Here is an 18035-nt window from a genome sequence, read left to right as displayed (position 1 = left end):
CCTGATGTCAATGGGGAGCTCATTCCACCATCTTGGAGCCAGGACAGCAAACCCACGTGTTTTCGCCGATGGGAATTTGGGTCCCCCTCGCAGCGAGGGCGCAACGAGTCGTTTGGCTGATGCAGAGCGTAGTGCACGCGCTGGGGTGTACGGTTTAACCATGTCCTGGATGTAGGAAGGGCCAGATCCATTCGCAGCATGGTAAGCAAGTACCATTGTCTTGAAGTGGATTCTAGCAGTTACCGGAAGCCAGTGAAGGGAGCGTAGGAGCGGAGTAGTGTGGGAACGTTTAGGAAGGTTGAAGACCAGACGAGCCGCTGCATTCTGGATGAGCTGCAGAGGTCGGATGGCACATGCAGGTAGACCAGCCAGGAGGGAGTTGCAGTAGTCTAGGCGTGAGATGACGAGAGCCTGGACCAGAACCTGAGTCGCTTTCTGAGTCAGCTGGGGACGTATCTTCCTGATGTTGTAAAGCGTGTATCTGCAGCAACGGGTTGTAGCAGCTATGTTTGCAGTGAAGGACAGGTTGTTATCTAGGGTCACACCCAGATTCCTTGCAGTCTGAGTCGGGGAAACAACTGAGGTGCCGATGTTGATTGTTAGGTCAAGACTGGGACAATCTTTTCCCGGGAGGAAGAGCAGTTCAGTCTTGTCAAGGTTGAGTTTGAGGTGATGAGCAGACATCCACTGAGAGATGTCAGCTAGACAAGCAGAGATGCGTGCAACGACCTGGGTCTCTGAGCGGGGAAAGGACAGAATTAATTGGGTGTCATCAGCGTAGCAGTGGTAAGAAAAACCATGCGGGCTAATGACTGATCCGAGCGAGTTTGTGTACAGGGAGAAGAGGAGGGGACCAAGAACAGAGCCCTGAGGGACCCCCGTAGATAATTGACAAGGGTCGGACTCAGACCCTCTCCAAGTTACCCTGTAGGTACGGTCTTTGAGGTATGAGGTGAGGAGGGAAAGTGCAGAGCCTGAAACTCCAAGTTTTTGGAGAGTGCGAAGGAGGATCTGATGATTCACCGTGTCGAATGCAGCAGACAGGTCCAATAGGATGATGACAGAGGAGAGGGATGCAGTTTTGGCAGTGTGCAGTTCCTCCGTGACAGCAATGAGAGCAGTTTCTGTGGAGTGACCTGCCTTGAAACCAGACTGGTGCGGATCCAGAAGGTTGTTCTGATTGAGATAACAGGAGAGTTGTTTAAAGACAGCGCGTTCAAGTGTTTTAGACAGGAACGGGAGTAGAGAGACAGGCCTGTAGTTTATAACATCAGACGGGTTGAGAGTGGGTTTCTTTAGGAGAGGGTTTACTCTTGCCTCCTTGAGACTGTTTGGAAAGTTACCAGAAGTTAGAGAAGTGTTGATGAAATGGGTGAGAAACGGTAGAATATCAGGAGCGATAGTTTGAAGGAGGTTTGAAGGGATAGGGTCCAGAGGACAGGTGGTAGGGCGGGCAGAGGTAATGAGGGTAAGAACCTCACTTGGAGAGAGAGGGGAAAAGGAGGTTAGTGTGTGGGTGAAAGGAGGGTCTGGTGACCCAGCGGTGAGTAAAGGTGAGTCAGAAAAAGAAGAGCGAATATCATCAACCTTTTTTTCAAAGTGGTTAACAAAGTCGCTTGACAGAAGTGAGGAGGGGGGAGGAGCTTTTGGAGGGTCCAGGAGGGAGGAGAAGATGGAAAATAGTTTTTTAGGATTGGAATAGGAAGATTGGATCTTATCTTGAAAGAAAGTGCTTTTTGCCTGAGAGATCGAAGCAGAGAAAGAGGAGAGGAGAGCCTGATAGGTTAGGAGGTCGTCACGGTGTTTGGATTTCCACCATTTCCGCTCTGCTGCCCTAAGGACGGTTCTATTAGCACGCAATATGGGGGCAACTGCTACAGTTAGAACTGTCTTTTTTATGCAACCAGTATTGTATGAATTTTCAAACCGACAAGAGAAGAGGGACAAGAAAACAGCGGAGAAGTAATGGGGCAGAAACCCTCCTTTTTACGCAGCGGTCCAGACATAGACATCAGACGGCGACACATATTCAGTTGCCAGTTACTTTGGCATTAGGGCAGGGATATCTAGATACTTTCCAAGGTTTGACATAATGAATTGTGCTACTTTTAAAGCAAGCAACGATGTTTTCAAATATGTAATCAAAAAGGTCGAAGCAGTTCCTGCGGTTGCTACGTAGTTCAAACAGTAACAACGGACTATTTTTCATAGTGGATGCATTTCATTTAAAATAAATAATAGCCTACTATTTTTTAAATCAATAAAAATATTTTCTAAATCTATAAAAGCATTTAAATTAATATCGTTTCTTTGTTGAGAATGTGGCCATGTAATAAGCGTGTTCAAGATCCCTCCGCTTCGCGTCGGGCTCCTGAGCAGCCTTTCGGGTGTTCTTGTCCCCATAATAACCGCCTCGCTGCACATTATCCCTTGCTTAGCACAGCTGTGTATCCAATCCTTCTTATACTGTCTCCCATTCACATCCTTTGGCAGTCCTTCTATCTTAGTCTTATATAAGCTGATAATAATGATATCAATACTTTTTTACAGTTCAGTGGATGTGTGTTTGCGCATGCATGTAATATTGACCATTTTAAGTTCACTTGTAATGTGTAATATAAATAAAATGTAATCTCTCTCTGTGTGTCCTCAGGACCGTCGGTACCTGTCTCTCTCTCAGGCCAGAGACAAGGCTCTGCATATAGACTGGCTCTCTGTGGCCACACCAGGTCAGTCAGCCACACCACTTTATTACAATGTTATCAAAGCAAAACCTTTATGTACATTTAACATTTCTATTGAGGATTTCAAATGAATCTGTTGTCATATCTTATGACGTCACACCACTAAACAATTCACAACATCATTAAAATGCTTTGAAACATCGTATCATTGAATACAGCCCTATCTTCAGTGTGGTGTTAGAAGGAGCAGATACAGAAGACATGCTGTATGTAATACTTTGTTCATGCCTGCATGGACCGCTCTCTGTCCCGTGTCTCAGTGCGTCCTCACTTCCTGGGTACTCGTGTGTTTGACCGCTACGACCTGAACAGTCTGGAGGAGTTCATCGACTGGAAGCCTTTCTTTGACGTGTGGCAGCTGAGGGGAAAGTACCCCAACAGAGGTTACCCCAAGATCTTCAAGGACAAGACTGTTGGTATGAGCTCCACGTCTGTTATCATTAATCACTCCACAGACATCTCTCCTGCGACACCACATGCTGCTTACATGTTGATAAATGCCCTTATATATTTGAGTTTTTTAACAGACCTCCACACTCTGTATAATGGCATGAAGAAAACTTCATTTTTTCTTTTCATAAGACTTTCAAGGAGTGTTCACAATGCATTACAATCTGTTTATAGCACTGTTTAATAATATGACATTACATTGTAATGTTTAATAAAGCTTTATTAATTTGTGTTAGTTCTTGTAACTCTAATTAAACAATGCTTTAAGCTGATTATTTTATCCATGTGTGTCATAGGAAGTGTTACTGACAATTTAATACGGTCGTTTGTCCTGTTTTCTTTTAGATAATTGTTACAAACTAATTAAAGTATCATGTTGAAATTATTATATTATCTATCATACTAATATTGTATGTATTATATTTAAACATTCATATTATTCACAAAAAGTTAGATGAATATCCCCCCATGGATTAACACTATACAATGGATGTTATTGTTACACGTTAGTTGATTGAGGGAAACATTTTATATATATAATATAAGTATCTCATAAATATGTATATAATGTGGTGCATAGCTTTGTGACTTAAAGGCAGTTACTGGAGAATAGTGCAGTGAAATCTTCAGTGCCAACATTGAAAGCTACAATAACTTTACAACTAAATAACACATAGGCGCTGGCAGCAGTGATTCAGTGGGATGTCTCCCAGCCTGGTTGTCACGGAGATGATACCATGTCTGAGCAGTGTTGTCTTCCTGCAGGTTCTGAAGCGCGGCGAGTCTTCGATGAGGCCCAGCGGCTGCTCCACCAGATGATTGACAGTGGCAGTCTGAAGGGGCGGGGCCTGGTGGGGTTTTGGCCCGCCCAGGGTGACGGTGATGACATCAGAGTGTACCGAGAGGATGCCCCGGCAACCAGAGATGCCCAGCCCATCGCCACCTTCCACGGCCTGAGGCAGCAGGTGAGTTTAAGAAACAGTGGAGGACTATTTAAGTTCAGCGTCTGCCTTACAAACGTACACGAAGATTTCCCCTTGAATAGCCATGACCAACCAATCAGCTTCAGATATAACTATGTGCTGATCAAATTTACATGCATGAAAATCTATTAAAAAATGTATTCTTTTATAATTCAGCAGTGAACGGCACAAGGCCTCTCCCCTCCTCTGGTTGTATGTGTAGGGCAGCATATAATATAATATATTACACACAACTTTACATTCTTCTAAATAGACACTGATTCATTCATTAATTAGGGCGGTGGTGGTGAAGTCCATAGGGACTTGGCTTGGCAACTGGAAGGTCACCAGTTCAAGTCCCGGAAAGACCAAGTGCTACCGAGGTGTCCCTGAGCAAGGCACCGTTCCCAACACTGCTCCCCGGGCGCCGTTCATAATGGCAGCCCACTGCTCCTAACACTAGGATGGGTCAAATGCAGAGAAACCGTTTCGTTGCACTGTGTAATGACAATAAGTTGAATCTTCAATCTTCTTCTTCAATTAATAAATAGTTGCGCATAAATAAATGGACAAATGAAAAGATTGTTGAATTGTAATTTTCCATTAAAGAAAAGCTTTAAACATGTTTGTGTATTTTATAGTTATTAGAAAGAAAGACAATTGGGATCGGCATGTAAGACATAAAATGGGAATGAGATACAAAATATTGCATGGTTATAACTATATAATTGAACATATCTGACCTCTGTAGTACCTAACTTTCTGAGAACAGAAGGCATAAACAAAGCATTATGCTGCGTCACCATGGGGAGGCGTTAACCAGCTGATGGGTGGTGCCTGCATGCTTGTCAGGTGTAGTATTCGGGATTTAAATGTTTTGTTCTTCTTCAGTTTCTGATTGTGACCTTGAAAATGCAGCCAAAAATAAAGGGTAACTAATTTCCACAGTAGTAATTTAGTGTGTGTGTGTGTGTGTGTGTGTGTTTCTTTGTGTGCAGTTGGAGAAGGACAGCTTTAGCTCCGAGCCCTACCTGTGTGTGTCTGACTTCGTTGCCCCCCTGGACAGCGGTGTGTCGGACTACATTGGTGTGTTTGCTGTGGGGGTGTTTGGAGCTGAGGAGCTGAGTCAGCACTTCCAGGCTCAGGGAGATGACTACAGCAGCATCATGGTCAAAGCGCTGGCCGACCGCCTGGCTGAGGTACGTCAAGTGTTGCTTTGGCTAACGAGTCCCTGCTGCTGCCTCTGTGTTTTCTGGTTCCTGCTAACCCTGTCCCCGCCCAGGCCTTCGCTGAGGAGCTCCACGCTCGTGTGCGTAAGGAGCTGTGGGGCTACAGCACCGACGAGGCTCTGCAGGCCTCAGACCTCCACAGAATCCGGTACCAGGGCATCAGACCTGCAGCTGGATACCCCAGCCAGCCGGACCACACAGAGAAGACCACCATGTGGAGCCTGGCCGGGGTCCAGGAGAAGACCGGTAAGAGCGCTGAGCATTTCACTGTCTTACTGCTGCTGATGGGCTGCTAATGCTGTCCTGTTGTTTCAGAGGAGATGCACGTCCAAGGTTTTCTTAGCCTTTCAATAGTTCAATGAAATGTATTATCTCCTCTCAGCCTGTTCACTTGTACTCATGTAGTCAGGCTACATGTAAGCACACATGTATATGCACTGTAGTAACTACATGCACTGTTGTTACGTGCCGCAGTTGTAGTAACCTGGTTACTTTTAAGTAGGGGTTTACTGATTTAGATTTGAGTTCGGAAAAAAGCAATAATTAGCTTTCAATTTCTACCTCCCATTAAAAAAACAGGATCGGCCATTCTCCATTTTTTTTTCTTTCTTTATCAGTGGCTCTTGTCTTTTATTGAAAGTAAAACACTAACCTGCTGTTATCCTATTTCCTGCGTCTGTGTTCACCTTGAGCTTTTGTGGATTTGTGTGTTTTTAATCATGTGGCTATATGTTTTCTTTCCTGTATCTAATACAGTCACTCTGTGTGTTTTGTGTGTGTAGGTATTTGTCTGACAGAGTCCCTGGCCATGCTGCCTGCTGCCTCCGTGTCTGGACTTTACTTCTCCAACCCTCAGGCCACATACTTTGCTGTGGGGAAGATCACCAAGGAGCAGGTTAGACTGCCCATCCACATCTTTACCTCATATAGTCACTTTATAACATTTGAATGAGACCCCTTTCAGAAAGTTGGATGAACACTGATAAACCTGCATCACAACTGGATAACGGTCATCTTACTATTTATTAGCAGAACTACGGAAATGAATCACAGACTATTTAAAACAAATGAAATGCAATAGAAGCAAGGAGGACAGACCAAAAAGATAAGAATTAGATAAAAAGCTCACTAAAGATCTCAAAAAACACAAATGGATAACTACTTCCTGTAAAAGAGGTGATTGACACTAGCTAAACATAAGGATACAAGCCACCAGGGAGGAAGAATGCATTGACCGGGGGAAGAGAATTATAGAGAAGAGGTTTGTTTCTGATTGAGCCGTTTCTGGGAGACACCAACAGCTTTATTCTACATTCACATACACAGTATTCCCGCCCATAAATCAGGCCTTTATTTCCCTCCAGATGGAACCGTGTGAATTATGATAAATACCCTTGTGTGACTTAAAATCCCAAGAAAGAAGTGAGCTTATCAGGTCACTGAATCGTGAGCTGGTTAAGTTGCATTGTGGGTAAAGTCGATGCCAGGTTTTAACAAGATAATATCATCTCTGGTTCTGCTTTATCCATTCCTTTATAGCCTAACAATGTCATAGCAATGCTAAATCACTCGAGTCATATTTTAAGTAACTGTTGAGACTCACTTTATAAATATAAAAACATAATAGAAGGTTCCTAACTGGGATTTGATAACTAATATTTTGATGAAGGATTTGTAACAGAGGGGAATCACTTATATTTCAGAACCGGTTTATTGCCAAGTAAGTTTACACAAAAATGAGTGTGTAAAAGAAGCATTTAAAAAAACTAATTAAAAAAAAACAAAGAAGAAAAGTAAATTTGACAAGTAATATAAATATACAAAAAAGGAAACACAATAAGGATATGATAAGTTACTCTGAATTAAGTGCAGTATAATAGAATTTAAATGGAAGACCCGTGCAGTTTTTAAATAATGAGCATTAAGCAGAAATGTGAACATACACGGAGGAGTGTGGAAGGTTCACAGTGTGAAAATGCTCTTTTGCAGGTGGAGGACTACGCCAGGAGGAAACAGATGAGTGTGGAGGAGGTGGAGAGATGGCTGGCTCCAGTGCTGGGTTATGACAGTGAGGCGTAGAGAAGGAGCACTGCAGTAAACTGGACCACTGAGGGCTCAGAGCAGGGTGCAACACACACACACACACACACACACACACACACACACACACACACACACACACACACACACACACACACACACACACACACACACACACACACACACACACACACACACACACAGGGTCCAACTTCTCACTGTGGCCCTCAAACACTGACATCAGCAGTATATTTCTTATTTTTAAACACTCTCGGTTTTATAATTGTACTCAACATTTGTAAGCAACATTTCAGAACCAGTGTGTTTTTATATTTCTCTTCGCGAACGGGTTATGACAAGCTTACTTTTGTTAAACACAACGCACATACATTATATCATGTAATGTAAGCTCACATGGTCCTCACTTTTATTATGCCGTTATACTTTCTTAGTAACTATTCATGGTTTGGTTCATAATAACTTTATTTTTCCCACTCTGAACTGTTATACAAACCTGTTTATGGTTATTTTAATAAGGGAGGAAAAGTTCATCCTTTTAGAAAATGTGCTAATTTCCTTTCTCTCTGTGTATGTGTTTGGTGCTGATTCCTGTTTGGTCAGGATGTGGTTAGCCTAGCTTAGTATAAAGACTGGAAGTAGGGAGAAACAGCAGTCTTTATACTAAGTCTTTCTAACCCACTCTAAAAGAAAGTTGAACTAATTCAAATGTTTTAATGAAACAAGACTCAGGATCTGTTCTTACTTGAATTGGCAAAAGTCAATATGTATTTCTTATTACAGTTCTAACCTTGGAGGTACTGAACAATGTATTTGCACTTAAAAAGTATTATGGTAAACAGTCCACATTATAATAAACCCGGCTGCCAATGTTAGAATCTTTATTTCATACCAAATCAATTAAAACAAATTAATAAAATGTGTATATGGAAGGGAAAGTTAGATGTTTACAAACAGATATATCTATTTCAGTTCATTTCAAAACATTTTAAATCTTTATTTTAATGTTCTTTTGGAGTTTTTTTAAATCAACATTTGCATGGAGCTTCTTAGATACACATGTTTTGTGGTTTTATGTTTATTACTCAACTGCCAAAGTGGTCAAGTTTATATTAAATGGTGCATTTAAAAAATAAAAGATTCTTGATAAAGTATAAAAAACATAATAATATATAAGAGGAGCCTTCCGAAAAGGTTGTCTTCTTGAAAAAATGACTATAAGTCAGAGGCTCAGTGAATACGTTTTATTAAGATAAAAGTCTAATTTTATTCATTTTCTAATGATTTTTTCCTTTGTTAATAACTCAGTTCTGTTGATAATTGTATCCATCAAAATTGTCGCAGTACATTTCAGCCTCCAGACATCTGAACGTACGACAAGCACCCAATGATTTCAAGCTTCTATCATACGCTTATTTCCCAGTGAGACAGTATCCTGTGTAACTCAAATAAGATTTAGTGTATTATTGTAATCTGGTTAGTTAATAACTGCTGATTGTCAATTCATAATGTCCTTTCTGAGGGATTGTTAAAGCCTTGTCCAGGTTTTATGAATGCCTATCTTCCAAGTGTTACTGAGGTGATATATACGACACAAAGATCTGTAAGACACATTTTATTAAGAAGTATGCATATTCATCTATTTTGCAAGCATTAAATAACACATTTTATCTACACAATGCTTTGAACAAATCAGTAGTGACAACTTAATGATACAAATGAAGTATTGTAAATGATTATTCAACGCAGGAAAAACCACTGTACCAGCATGTAGAAACACTTTAAACACTTTAACAAACTTGAATGTATATTTTTTCTGACTTGATAAGAAACAAAAAAACTGTTTGCTGCAAATGTATGGCTGTGATGAAAACACAAATAATAATTGTTTACAATCAAAGATATATTTTTATGTTTTTTCATCAACTGTAAAAGCATGATTTAAAAAAGAAAAGAAAAAAGGATGCTTTAAACTCAATTGTTAAGACTAAACTCTCTTATTTTATTAAAAAGATAATAAGATTAGATAGATTATTGGTAATTACATTGAAGGGTTAATTTAGTATGGGATAACCCTTGGATGTTTTTATCAAATGTTATTTAATTCCAGTTTTGCCAACAACAAATACAGCATTTCAGACTTTGAGGTATAGTTAGTTCTCTCACAACATCCACATCCTGTTGACATGTTACCAGGTATTATCAGTGTTATACTGTTAATGGACTTTACAACATACTCATTCCATGATCCTGGATCATAAAGTCTGGATATACCAAAATGTTGGGTTCAATTTGAAATGATGTTTATATTAGATGCTAGCTTAGTGCATTTCACATGTGTCTTAAAAGCCCTGATGTGCTGCAGTGGCTGATCTTAGTTTGAATGAAACTATTTTTTAACGAGTTTGATTTTCTTACATTGTTAACAAGAGTTGTTGATACATGATGATTACATTGCAAACACTGTAAAACAGGAGCAATAGAACGGTGTGTTTCGTTGAGAATAAATCACTGCAACATTGTTTTGTCTTTCTTTGAGTTTAAATCTTTGGTGTGAAGGAAAAACATATATTTAAATAAATGTCATTTCTAGCCAAAAAAAGTGGATACATGTCTTTGGTGAATCTTTCTGGTGGAGCTTTCTCAAGTCTGAAAAAGAAATTGGCCCTCTAATGATGTCATAATGATATCATCTTAGATTGCGCTTTAATATAGGAAAACAAATTTGGGGCAAGGACTTTGAAATAAATTGGTATACCATACAGCAATGGCCTAATACAATACATTTGGTGAATTATGGGAAGTGTAGGACAAAGGGGCTAAATCCCAATCTGACGCCTCCCACTCAGTGACAAATTGAAGTCTGTTTGTAGTCAAACAGCTGAACGGCCACTTTTCTTTGTGCCAATGTAGATGTATAGTATACATACACTCATCTCTCAGGCACTAACGTCTTACCTTTTTTTAAGCATGGTTAAAAAGTATTGTATTGGCATCTCTTGGATTAAAAGTAAAACTCAAAAGCCAAACCCCCTGCAGTCAACATATCCATGAGTTGTTGGGCAAGATGCAAAACCCCAAATAGCTCCTTCTACCAGTGGCAAACCGTCAGGGCCTTCAAGGTATTCAGAGAATACACTCAGATAAAACAAACAAAAAATCGATTTAATTATATAAATAAAATGAATAAATGAGAATGGTATCTGTGTTGTTGATCTGTAATATGACAGTGTTACGTTGATTTGTTTGTCCTTCTCGGACCATGCACTACGCATTTCAGTGGTTTTGTGTTAGAAAAGAAAGCAACCAATCAGATCGTGTTCTGGGTCTCTGGGTAGAATATCCTTCAACCAAGGTATTCTACATCCTTGATCGAATGAGGACATCAGGTTGGCAACTTGAGGGTCTCTGGTCTCCACGGTCCAGTAATCTTCAACAGCTGGGAGCTCAGCAATCCCCATATACATGAGGATGGTCAGAAAGGTGAGTGTTTGATGTTCTCAAACGAGTCATGTTTATCATAGAACTTGGTTTAATAACCTTAATAGTGACGGAGCAACATTACATACACATGGCAGTATCACAACTCTACTCGAACCCCGCCTGTAGATCCCTACATCCGGTACGGTGTCTGCAGAAGGACAAAAGAGACCAAATGCGAATACTCTACATCCCCTTTCTCCTGAGCCAACACATCCTCACTCCCAGGTCGGCCTATGTTGACGTTATGTCAAGTCCCAAAGAAATTTGAAGATCACGTGACGTCAAACAGAGCACATGGTGTAGTCCAAACGATAGCTGGGGATTCTGGGTAGTGTAGTGTCTTCTGCCATCCTTTACTCCGAAAAAACATTTGTTTCTCCGAATCGAAGGGGAAAAATACAAAAGCATTGCACACAATTTAAACCAATCAATGTTGTGTAATTAACAAGGATAATCTGGTGTTTTTTAGTCGATGAGTAGTGCAGATATCACTGTAAAATCAATCGACAGTAAGGGGAATACTTACTTCCGGGTGTACAATTCTCCGTTATCCAATGGGAATGGACGCTCACATTGCCTTTAAGGGCAGCCGACACAAACGAATGCCGTGCTTCCATGAGCGTCCATAGAAGCATATGGACATCCCGGAAAGCTGAAAATGGACGCTAAGGGCCCCCTCCTTGCGTTGAAAATGGACGCTAAGGCCCCCCCCCTTGCGTTGGAAAAAGCCGACAGGGGACTTGACATAACGTCAACATAGGCCGACCTGGGAGTGAGGATGTGTTGCCTGAGCGTGTCCTGTAGACACTCTCAGGAGTGTCTGACAGCAGTTTAGCTGTGGGAACATCAGCCCTCATGTGTTCACTGTTCAGTGATTCCTGTATGTTACAATCTGTGAACTCAAGTCCTGTGTCCTGATGATCAGTGTCACGTGTGCCGTGTGGAGGTATGTGACGGGACAGGCTCTGCTACAGGCAGAATGTGCCTACGATTCCTTCTGTACTGCTTCCCGTCTGAGTGGACGACGTATGACCGGGGTTCCTTGCAAATCTCTTGAATCATTCCAGTCCTGTTGTAACCTTGTGGGGTCTGCATCCTAACAACCTTTCTTTCCATCAAAGGTTGTAGTGGTCGGCTTGACTTATCATAGCACTGTTTTTGATACAGCCTCTTGTTTAGAAGCTGGGCTTTTACCTCTTGTGGATGGCGCATGTCTGGCTCAAGCAGCTTCACCGAGACTGGGAGTGTTGTACGTGTTTATCTCGACATCAGTCTCTGTGCAGGAGATCCTAATGTTGCGTCACGTGGTACATTCCTGATGCTTAATAGGTTGAGAAAAACATCAGTTCCATCTCTATGAGATTTCTCCATGAGCTGCTTAGCACTGCGCACAGCCCGTTCAGCTAGCCCGTTGGACTGGGGATACTCAGGGCTGCTGGTAATATGAGTGAAGTCTCACTGTGAAGCAAAGTCTTTAAAGCGCTGGCTAGTAAACTGCCTCCCATTGTCTGACATGAGGGTGTGAGGTGCTCCATGAACTGAGAAATGTCTTTTCAGTTTTGCAATGACTGTTGCTGCAGTGATATCACGAAGCACGTCTATCTCATACCAGCCTGAATATGAGTCCACTAGCACCAAGTATTGCTGATTGTGCCACTCAAAGATGTCAGTTGCTACAGTTGACCACGGCAGGTCTGGAACTGGATGCAGATTGAGTGGTTCTTTCTGCTGGTGTGGTTTTGTGCTGTTGCACACAGAGCATGACTGTATTTCTGTGTGAATGTTGTCTGTCATAGTTGGCCAGAAAACAATGCCACGTGCTCTCCGCTTTGTAGCTTCTTCACCAGGATGTCCTCTGTGCATGATGCTGATGTATTCTTTCTGTAGTGACAGAGGAATAACTGCTTTGTGACCTTTCATTATGACTCCATTTTCAACAACCGGTTCTCTCTGAAAGGAAAATACGGTCTAATGGCATGTGGAAGATTATGCTGTTTAGCGGGCCACCCGTGTCTGATAGTGGTGCTGAGTGTTTGCAGAGTCATGTCTTCAGCGGTGTGCCTCTCTAACTCTTCTAAGCGAGAAGAAGATATGTAGTTAACAGTCATCACGTCGAAGTTGTCCTCTTCTTCAGCTTGCTGAACTGTGGAGCTGCGGGGAGCTCGCGACAACGTGTCAGCCAGGAACATTTGCTTTCCACATTTGTACATAAGAGTGATGTCGTACTTTTGTAGTCGTAGCATCATTCTTTGTAGTCTTGCAGGTGCTGTGTGTCTGGGCTTTTTTAGTATGGTGACGAGGGGCTGGTGGTCTGTTTCAATAGTGACTGGTTTACCATAGATATAGTCATTGAATTTTGAACATGCAAAGACCACTGCCAACAACTCTTTTTCGATTTGAGCATATCTGGTTTCTGTTTCAGTTAGTGTACGCGAAGCATACGCTACAGGTTCTCCTTCCTGCAAACACGCTGCACCGAGTCCGTACTGTGAAGCGTCACAGGTAAGTGTCACTGGCTTGTCAACGTCGTAGTATAGCAACACCGGTGGGCAAGACATGCGTTTCTTTAAATCTTCAAAAGCTTTCTGCTGCTGTTCATGCCATGTCCATTCTGTGTCTTTATGTGTGAGCTGCCGTAGTGGAGCTGACAGCTGGCTGAAGTTTGGTATGCACTTTCCAAGGTAGTTGACCATCCCCAGAAATCTTTGTAAGGCTGGGACGTCTGCTGGCACTGGCATCTCACTAATAGCACTTGTTTTGGAAGGATCTGCTTTGAGTCCTTCACTGGTGAAAACATGGCCGACATAGCCGACTTGGCTTAGCCTGAACTTGCACTTGAGGGGGTTAAGCCTTAAGTTAACCTCCCTGACCCTGTTGAGCACTTTTCTCAGGTTGGCGTCGTGCTCTGCAACATCTTTACCTGCAATAATGATATCATCAACGGTGATTTCACAGGGGTATCCGGCGAAAATCTGTTCCATGTAGCGCTGGAACACCTCGCTGGCAGAATTGATTCCAAATGGCATTCTTAGAAATCTGTAACGACCAAAAGGGGAGCTGAAAGTGGTTAACATTACTACTCGACTTAAGGTCGAGTGGAATCGGCCAAAAAGATCTCTGCATCTAATACAGAAAACATAGTTGCTTTTGACATGTGTGTGGCGACTTCTTCCACAGTACGCATAGGATGGTGTGGTCTTTTCAGAGCAGTGTTCAAGTCTCTTGGATTAATGCATTATAAAGGAGTGTCTTGGAAATATGTGTTTACGTAAATTGTGACCAAACCGTTTGAGACCCACTGAGATAACTTAGACTAAAGTGAACTATCTAAACACTCAGAGTCCTTTACCTCACTGAGCTGTAGTTATCAGCCTCAATCCAACAACAATCTGCGGTATCCATGCGCGCCCTCTCTCTCTCTCTCTCTTGCTCTCTCTCTCTCTCACTTTGGCTGTGAGCTGCGGGCGCCAGATAAGTCAACATCCCCCACTTTCATCACTTACAGCACACATCGTACAGGGCAAATGCAAAATGTTGCCGGCCCAGGGTGCAGTGGCGGTTCTAGAATATTTTACATGGGGGGGCAAAGGGGGGGCAAGAGGTCATGCCAGGGTGGCATGGGAGGGCGGACAGTACGTGGTATTTTATACTGTATATAACCTATTTATTGTTAATTCATGCCCTAACACAAGTGTTCTTAATGCACAAGAGAAACAAGGTGTTCAGACAAACAATCGGATGCCCTTTGAGTCCCCCAAGCTTACTTCAATAATTTTAAATGAAAGGAAACTACAAAATGTATTTTAAAGCAATGAATTAATGGAACAGGTTTTTTTGCATTACAATGTCAAACTAAATATATATTTAGTTTAAAAAAAATTGGTTTTCTTAGTATTAGACAGACATATTTACATGTCCTCACTAAGCATTATTACATATTAATTTAATATTAAACAAATCAAAATGGCCAATTATCCCAAAATGTTGCTGCTAATATAATCATATGCTTGTCAACTTTAACTGATCAAAAATAAATTCTGAAAAAATACTTGAATTATCTATGAAATTGCAATATTGTCCCTCAGTTTGTTTCAACCCCGTCACGCCATACCATTTACCCTCCTATTAAAATAATGGATCAGTCCATGTGTGATCTGCATTGAGGGAATTACATCACAAAAGTGTCAGTTTCTTCTCTTACCTATATTTCAGTTTTTGTATTTTCAGATTAAGATTGACAAGCTCAACATTTCAATTTATAATTAAGTACACAAATGACATCACCCATCTCTTCAGAGAGCTACAGGTGACCTGTGCAGCAACACATTTCAATCAATATTTGTCAATACTAAGAGCTGCTAGATTGTGCTGCTGTAATGGAATATGTAAGGAGAATAAGAACATACCATGTGGTACAGCTGGAGTTTCATCTGCCTCCTGATCCCTGCCTCTGGCCCTCTTTCTGACACTTCATCTTTATTCCTCACATACATTTCTTCTTCTTCACTAATGTCTTCATCTCCTCCTCCTGCTCTGACCCTCCTGGTCTCTTCATCTCCTCCTCTTCCTCCTGCTCTGACCCTCCTGGTCTCTTCAGTGAACTCTCTTTTCCTTTTCCTCTTTCTGTCCGTCCTGATCACTTCTCATATTACATTACATTACATTACATTGCATTTAGCTGACGCTTTTATCCAAAGCGACTTACAATAAGTACATTCGACCAGGAAGACACAACCTTGAAGAAAACAGAATCATATAAGTATATCAGGTTTCATAGAGCCAAACATTTCAAGTGCTACTCAACTGGCTTTAGGTAATCCAGTCCTTTATTAGTATAAAAGTGCTTCGTTAATAGTTCTAACGCTCGAAGTGGAGTCGAAAGAGATGAGTTTTCAGTTTGCGCCGGAAGATGTCATATGTCTTTGTGTTGTTGTTGTTGAATCACTCCTATACTCTGGCCTGCAAGAGTCTACTTGTGAAAATCACTGGTACAAATGCTTGTATAACTTTACACGTTAGGGCCATGTAGCCTAGCTAATATGTAGCATATCATATAACATCAGAAAGTATTGATCAAGCGCACACAGGCAGCTGTGTTTGGATCCAGTTTTTACAGTAAAGGATGTATCCTGGTTTCATTGATCTGGCCTCATGGCTGTGATGTGTAGTTTACGTGGATGTAATATTAGGCTACCGCGTAGTTTAGCAAAGTGATCGATCTCCCAGCTAATGCTGTCTGCGTAGTATTTTGTAACGTAACGCCCCAAACAGCGCCCGTCTGTTAAACGCTATCGATTCAAACGGCAGCGTTTTATTAACATTTAGTTTCAAGCTCTCGTCCTTAGTAAAAACAAAACTAGTGGAAAGGGAAATGCTCCCAGGGGAAGCTGATCCATAGGTGCTGGGACAGCTCGCTCCCTCTCTGCAGCGGTGTGAGCCGCGGTCTGTGTGAATGCCGCTCCGCAGTTTAATGCAGGGCCGTAGCTGCGTTTTTAACGGGCCTAAAATTATATTTAAAATGATTCACTTTTAACTAATGTAATGCTTGTTTTGTTGCTTGAGAAGCTTGTGGAAATAGTGTAGGTTTGTTTTAGTACAGTTTTAGGGAAACAAAAGTTAGGGGGGCAGCTGCCCCCCCTTGCCCCCCCGTAGATGCGCCCCTGCCAGGGTGCAAAGGGTGTTTACTTTATTCAATTATTAATGTAAATGTATTACATCAAGGGCAGAAAATTAGGCAGAATACAAATTAAAAAAAAATTAATTATTATTAATTATTTATTTGTTTCTCCCATTGCAGCGCCCCTCCAGATCTGGCGCCCTAAGCGACCGGCTATAGTTCACCAGTGTCTAGGGCCGGCCCTGTGTATATGATATGACAATAAACCTTTCGATTTCTAATCTCGAATTGAAAGTTGTTTACACACTACTACAAACTTGTTAACATTATTGGTAATATTGTTTTAAGGCTGCTGGGTGAGTTACAAATCAGATATTGAGCATTATAAAACCAAGGCATTCTTGAACAGTGATACAAAATCAATAGAAATGTACTAGATACATTTGAAAGAGACACCTTTTGGTATCTTTTGGCGTGTATTGAGCATATACAGTCTATTAGGGCATTGGTCTGAATGCATTAATTTAGCCATTATCGGTCATGGCGGGAAAGACCTTCCATACCTAATCGGCCGAGAGAGGGGGCAAACTGCTCGCGCGCACACACCACACACTCGCTCACACCTGTGCAGCTCCTCCTTCGGTGAGCCATCCAATGAGAGGCGAGTTTTCCTGCGCGTGGGCTTCTGCATACACCGCCGCACGCGCACACCCAGCCTGTTGTCCGCACGCAGATACAGCACGAGCATCTCCGTTTGAAAGCTAACTATGGCCGAAGGAGGAGAAGGCGAGGACGAAATCCAGTTCTTGCGAACTGTAAGTCCTTTTTCTGTTTCTCTGAAGCCGAGAGCCGGCGCTGTGTCTGCTGTCACTGCGTCTTTCTGCTGGCCGTGTGTGTATGCGTGCGTGCGTGTGTGTGTGTGTGTGTGTGTGTGTGTGTGTGTGTGTGTGTGTGTGTGAGGGCAGGGAGTTTACCGCATTAAGGATGACAGCTCCTCCAGATAGTCATTGGTCAGTGAGTCCACATCATGCTGACCGCAGACTAAACGGTGGCATAGGAATGAAAACACACTGACTGACAGTTAGAAAGACAGGAGGTGAAGAGAGATGGACGAAGGTGTATTGCTGTCATTGTCTCAGAAAGAGGAGTTGAGCAGCATGCGTGTGGCTGGTGTGTGTGTGTGTTGGGTGGGAGCGGGGCGCAGTGCGGTGCAGTATGGCAGCATGAAGTCTGATGCATCTTTCACTTCCATCACCTTCTACATTGAAGCAATACCTCAAAACACTGCGTCTGTATGTGTGTATATGTATTGTTTGTCTCATTATGAAGTAAACGCTTGAACAGGTCATGGTCAGGAACGTGAATAATCAAACGGGAATCCACTGCACCTGACTATTTTCCTTTTTGATGGAAGTGGGCAGGAACATAAGTATAGAAATACAAGTCTCGATATGTATGTTAGTTAGACATTTCAAACTAAAGCCTTATTTGT

The 18035-nt window shown here is 42.0% G+C and overlaps 2 protein-coding genes across 12 annotated transcripts in view; both read left to right on the top strand.

Moving 5' to 3' along the window:
- mtr (5-methyltetrahydrofolate-homocysteine methyltransferase) overlaps positions 1–9965 on the top strand; it is a 69992-nt gene extending 60027 nt beyond the window's left edge. The window contains 7 exon segments of the mRNA XM_034214897.1: positions 2654–2729; positions 3005–3160; positions 3960–4159; positions 5155–5355; positions 5439–5631; positions 6168–6280; positions 7375–9965. Of these exon segments, the coding sequence (XP_034070788.1) occupies positions 2654–2729; positions 3005–3160; positions 3960–4159; positions 5155–5355; positions 5439–5631; positions 6168–6280; positions 7375–7464 (1029 nt within the window). The 3' untranslated portion in view covers positions 7465–9965.
- A 7273-nt stretch (positions 9966–17238) lies between these two features.
- Positions 17239–18035, top strand: part of ryr2a (ryanodine receptor 2a (cardiac)) — a 332105-nt gene continuing 331308 nt past the window's right edge. For all 11 annotated transcript variants that reach the window (XM_034214890.1, XM_034214888.1, XM_034214889.1 and 8 more), the window contains exon 1: positions 17239–17358. In XM_034214890.1, the coding sequence (XP_034070781.1) occupies positions 17311–17358 (48 nt within the window). In that variant the 5' untranslated portion in view covers positions 17239–17310. The remainder of the gene's footprint in view (positions 17359–18035) is intronic.

This window comes from Gymnodraco acuticeps, unplaced genomic scaffold (genome assembly GCF_902827175.1).
Source record: "Gymnodraco acuticeps unplaced genomic scaffold, fGymAcu1.1, whole genome shotgun sequence".
NCBI lineage: Eukaryota > Metazoa > Chordata > Actinopteri > Perciformes > Bathydraconidae > Gymnodraco > Gymnodraco acuticeps.
This window is presented reverse-complemented; position numbering and strand designations above follow the sequence as displayed.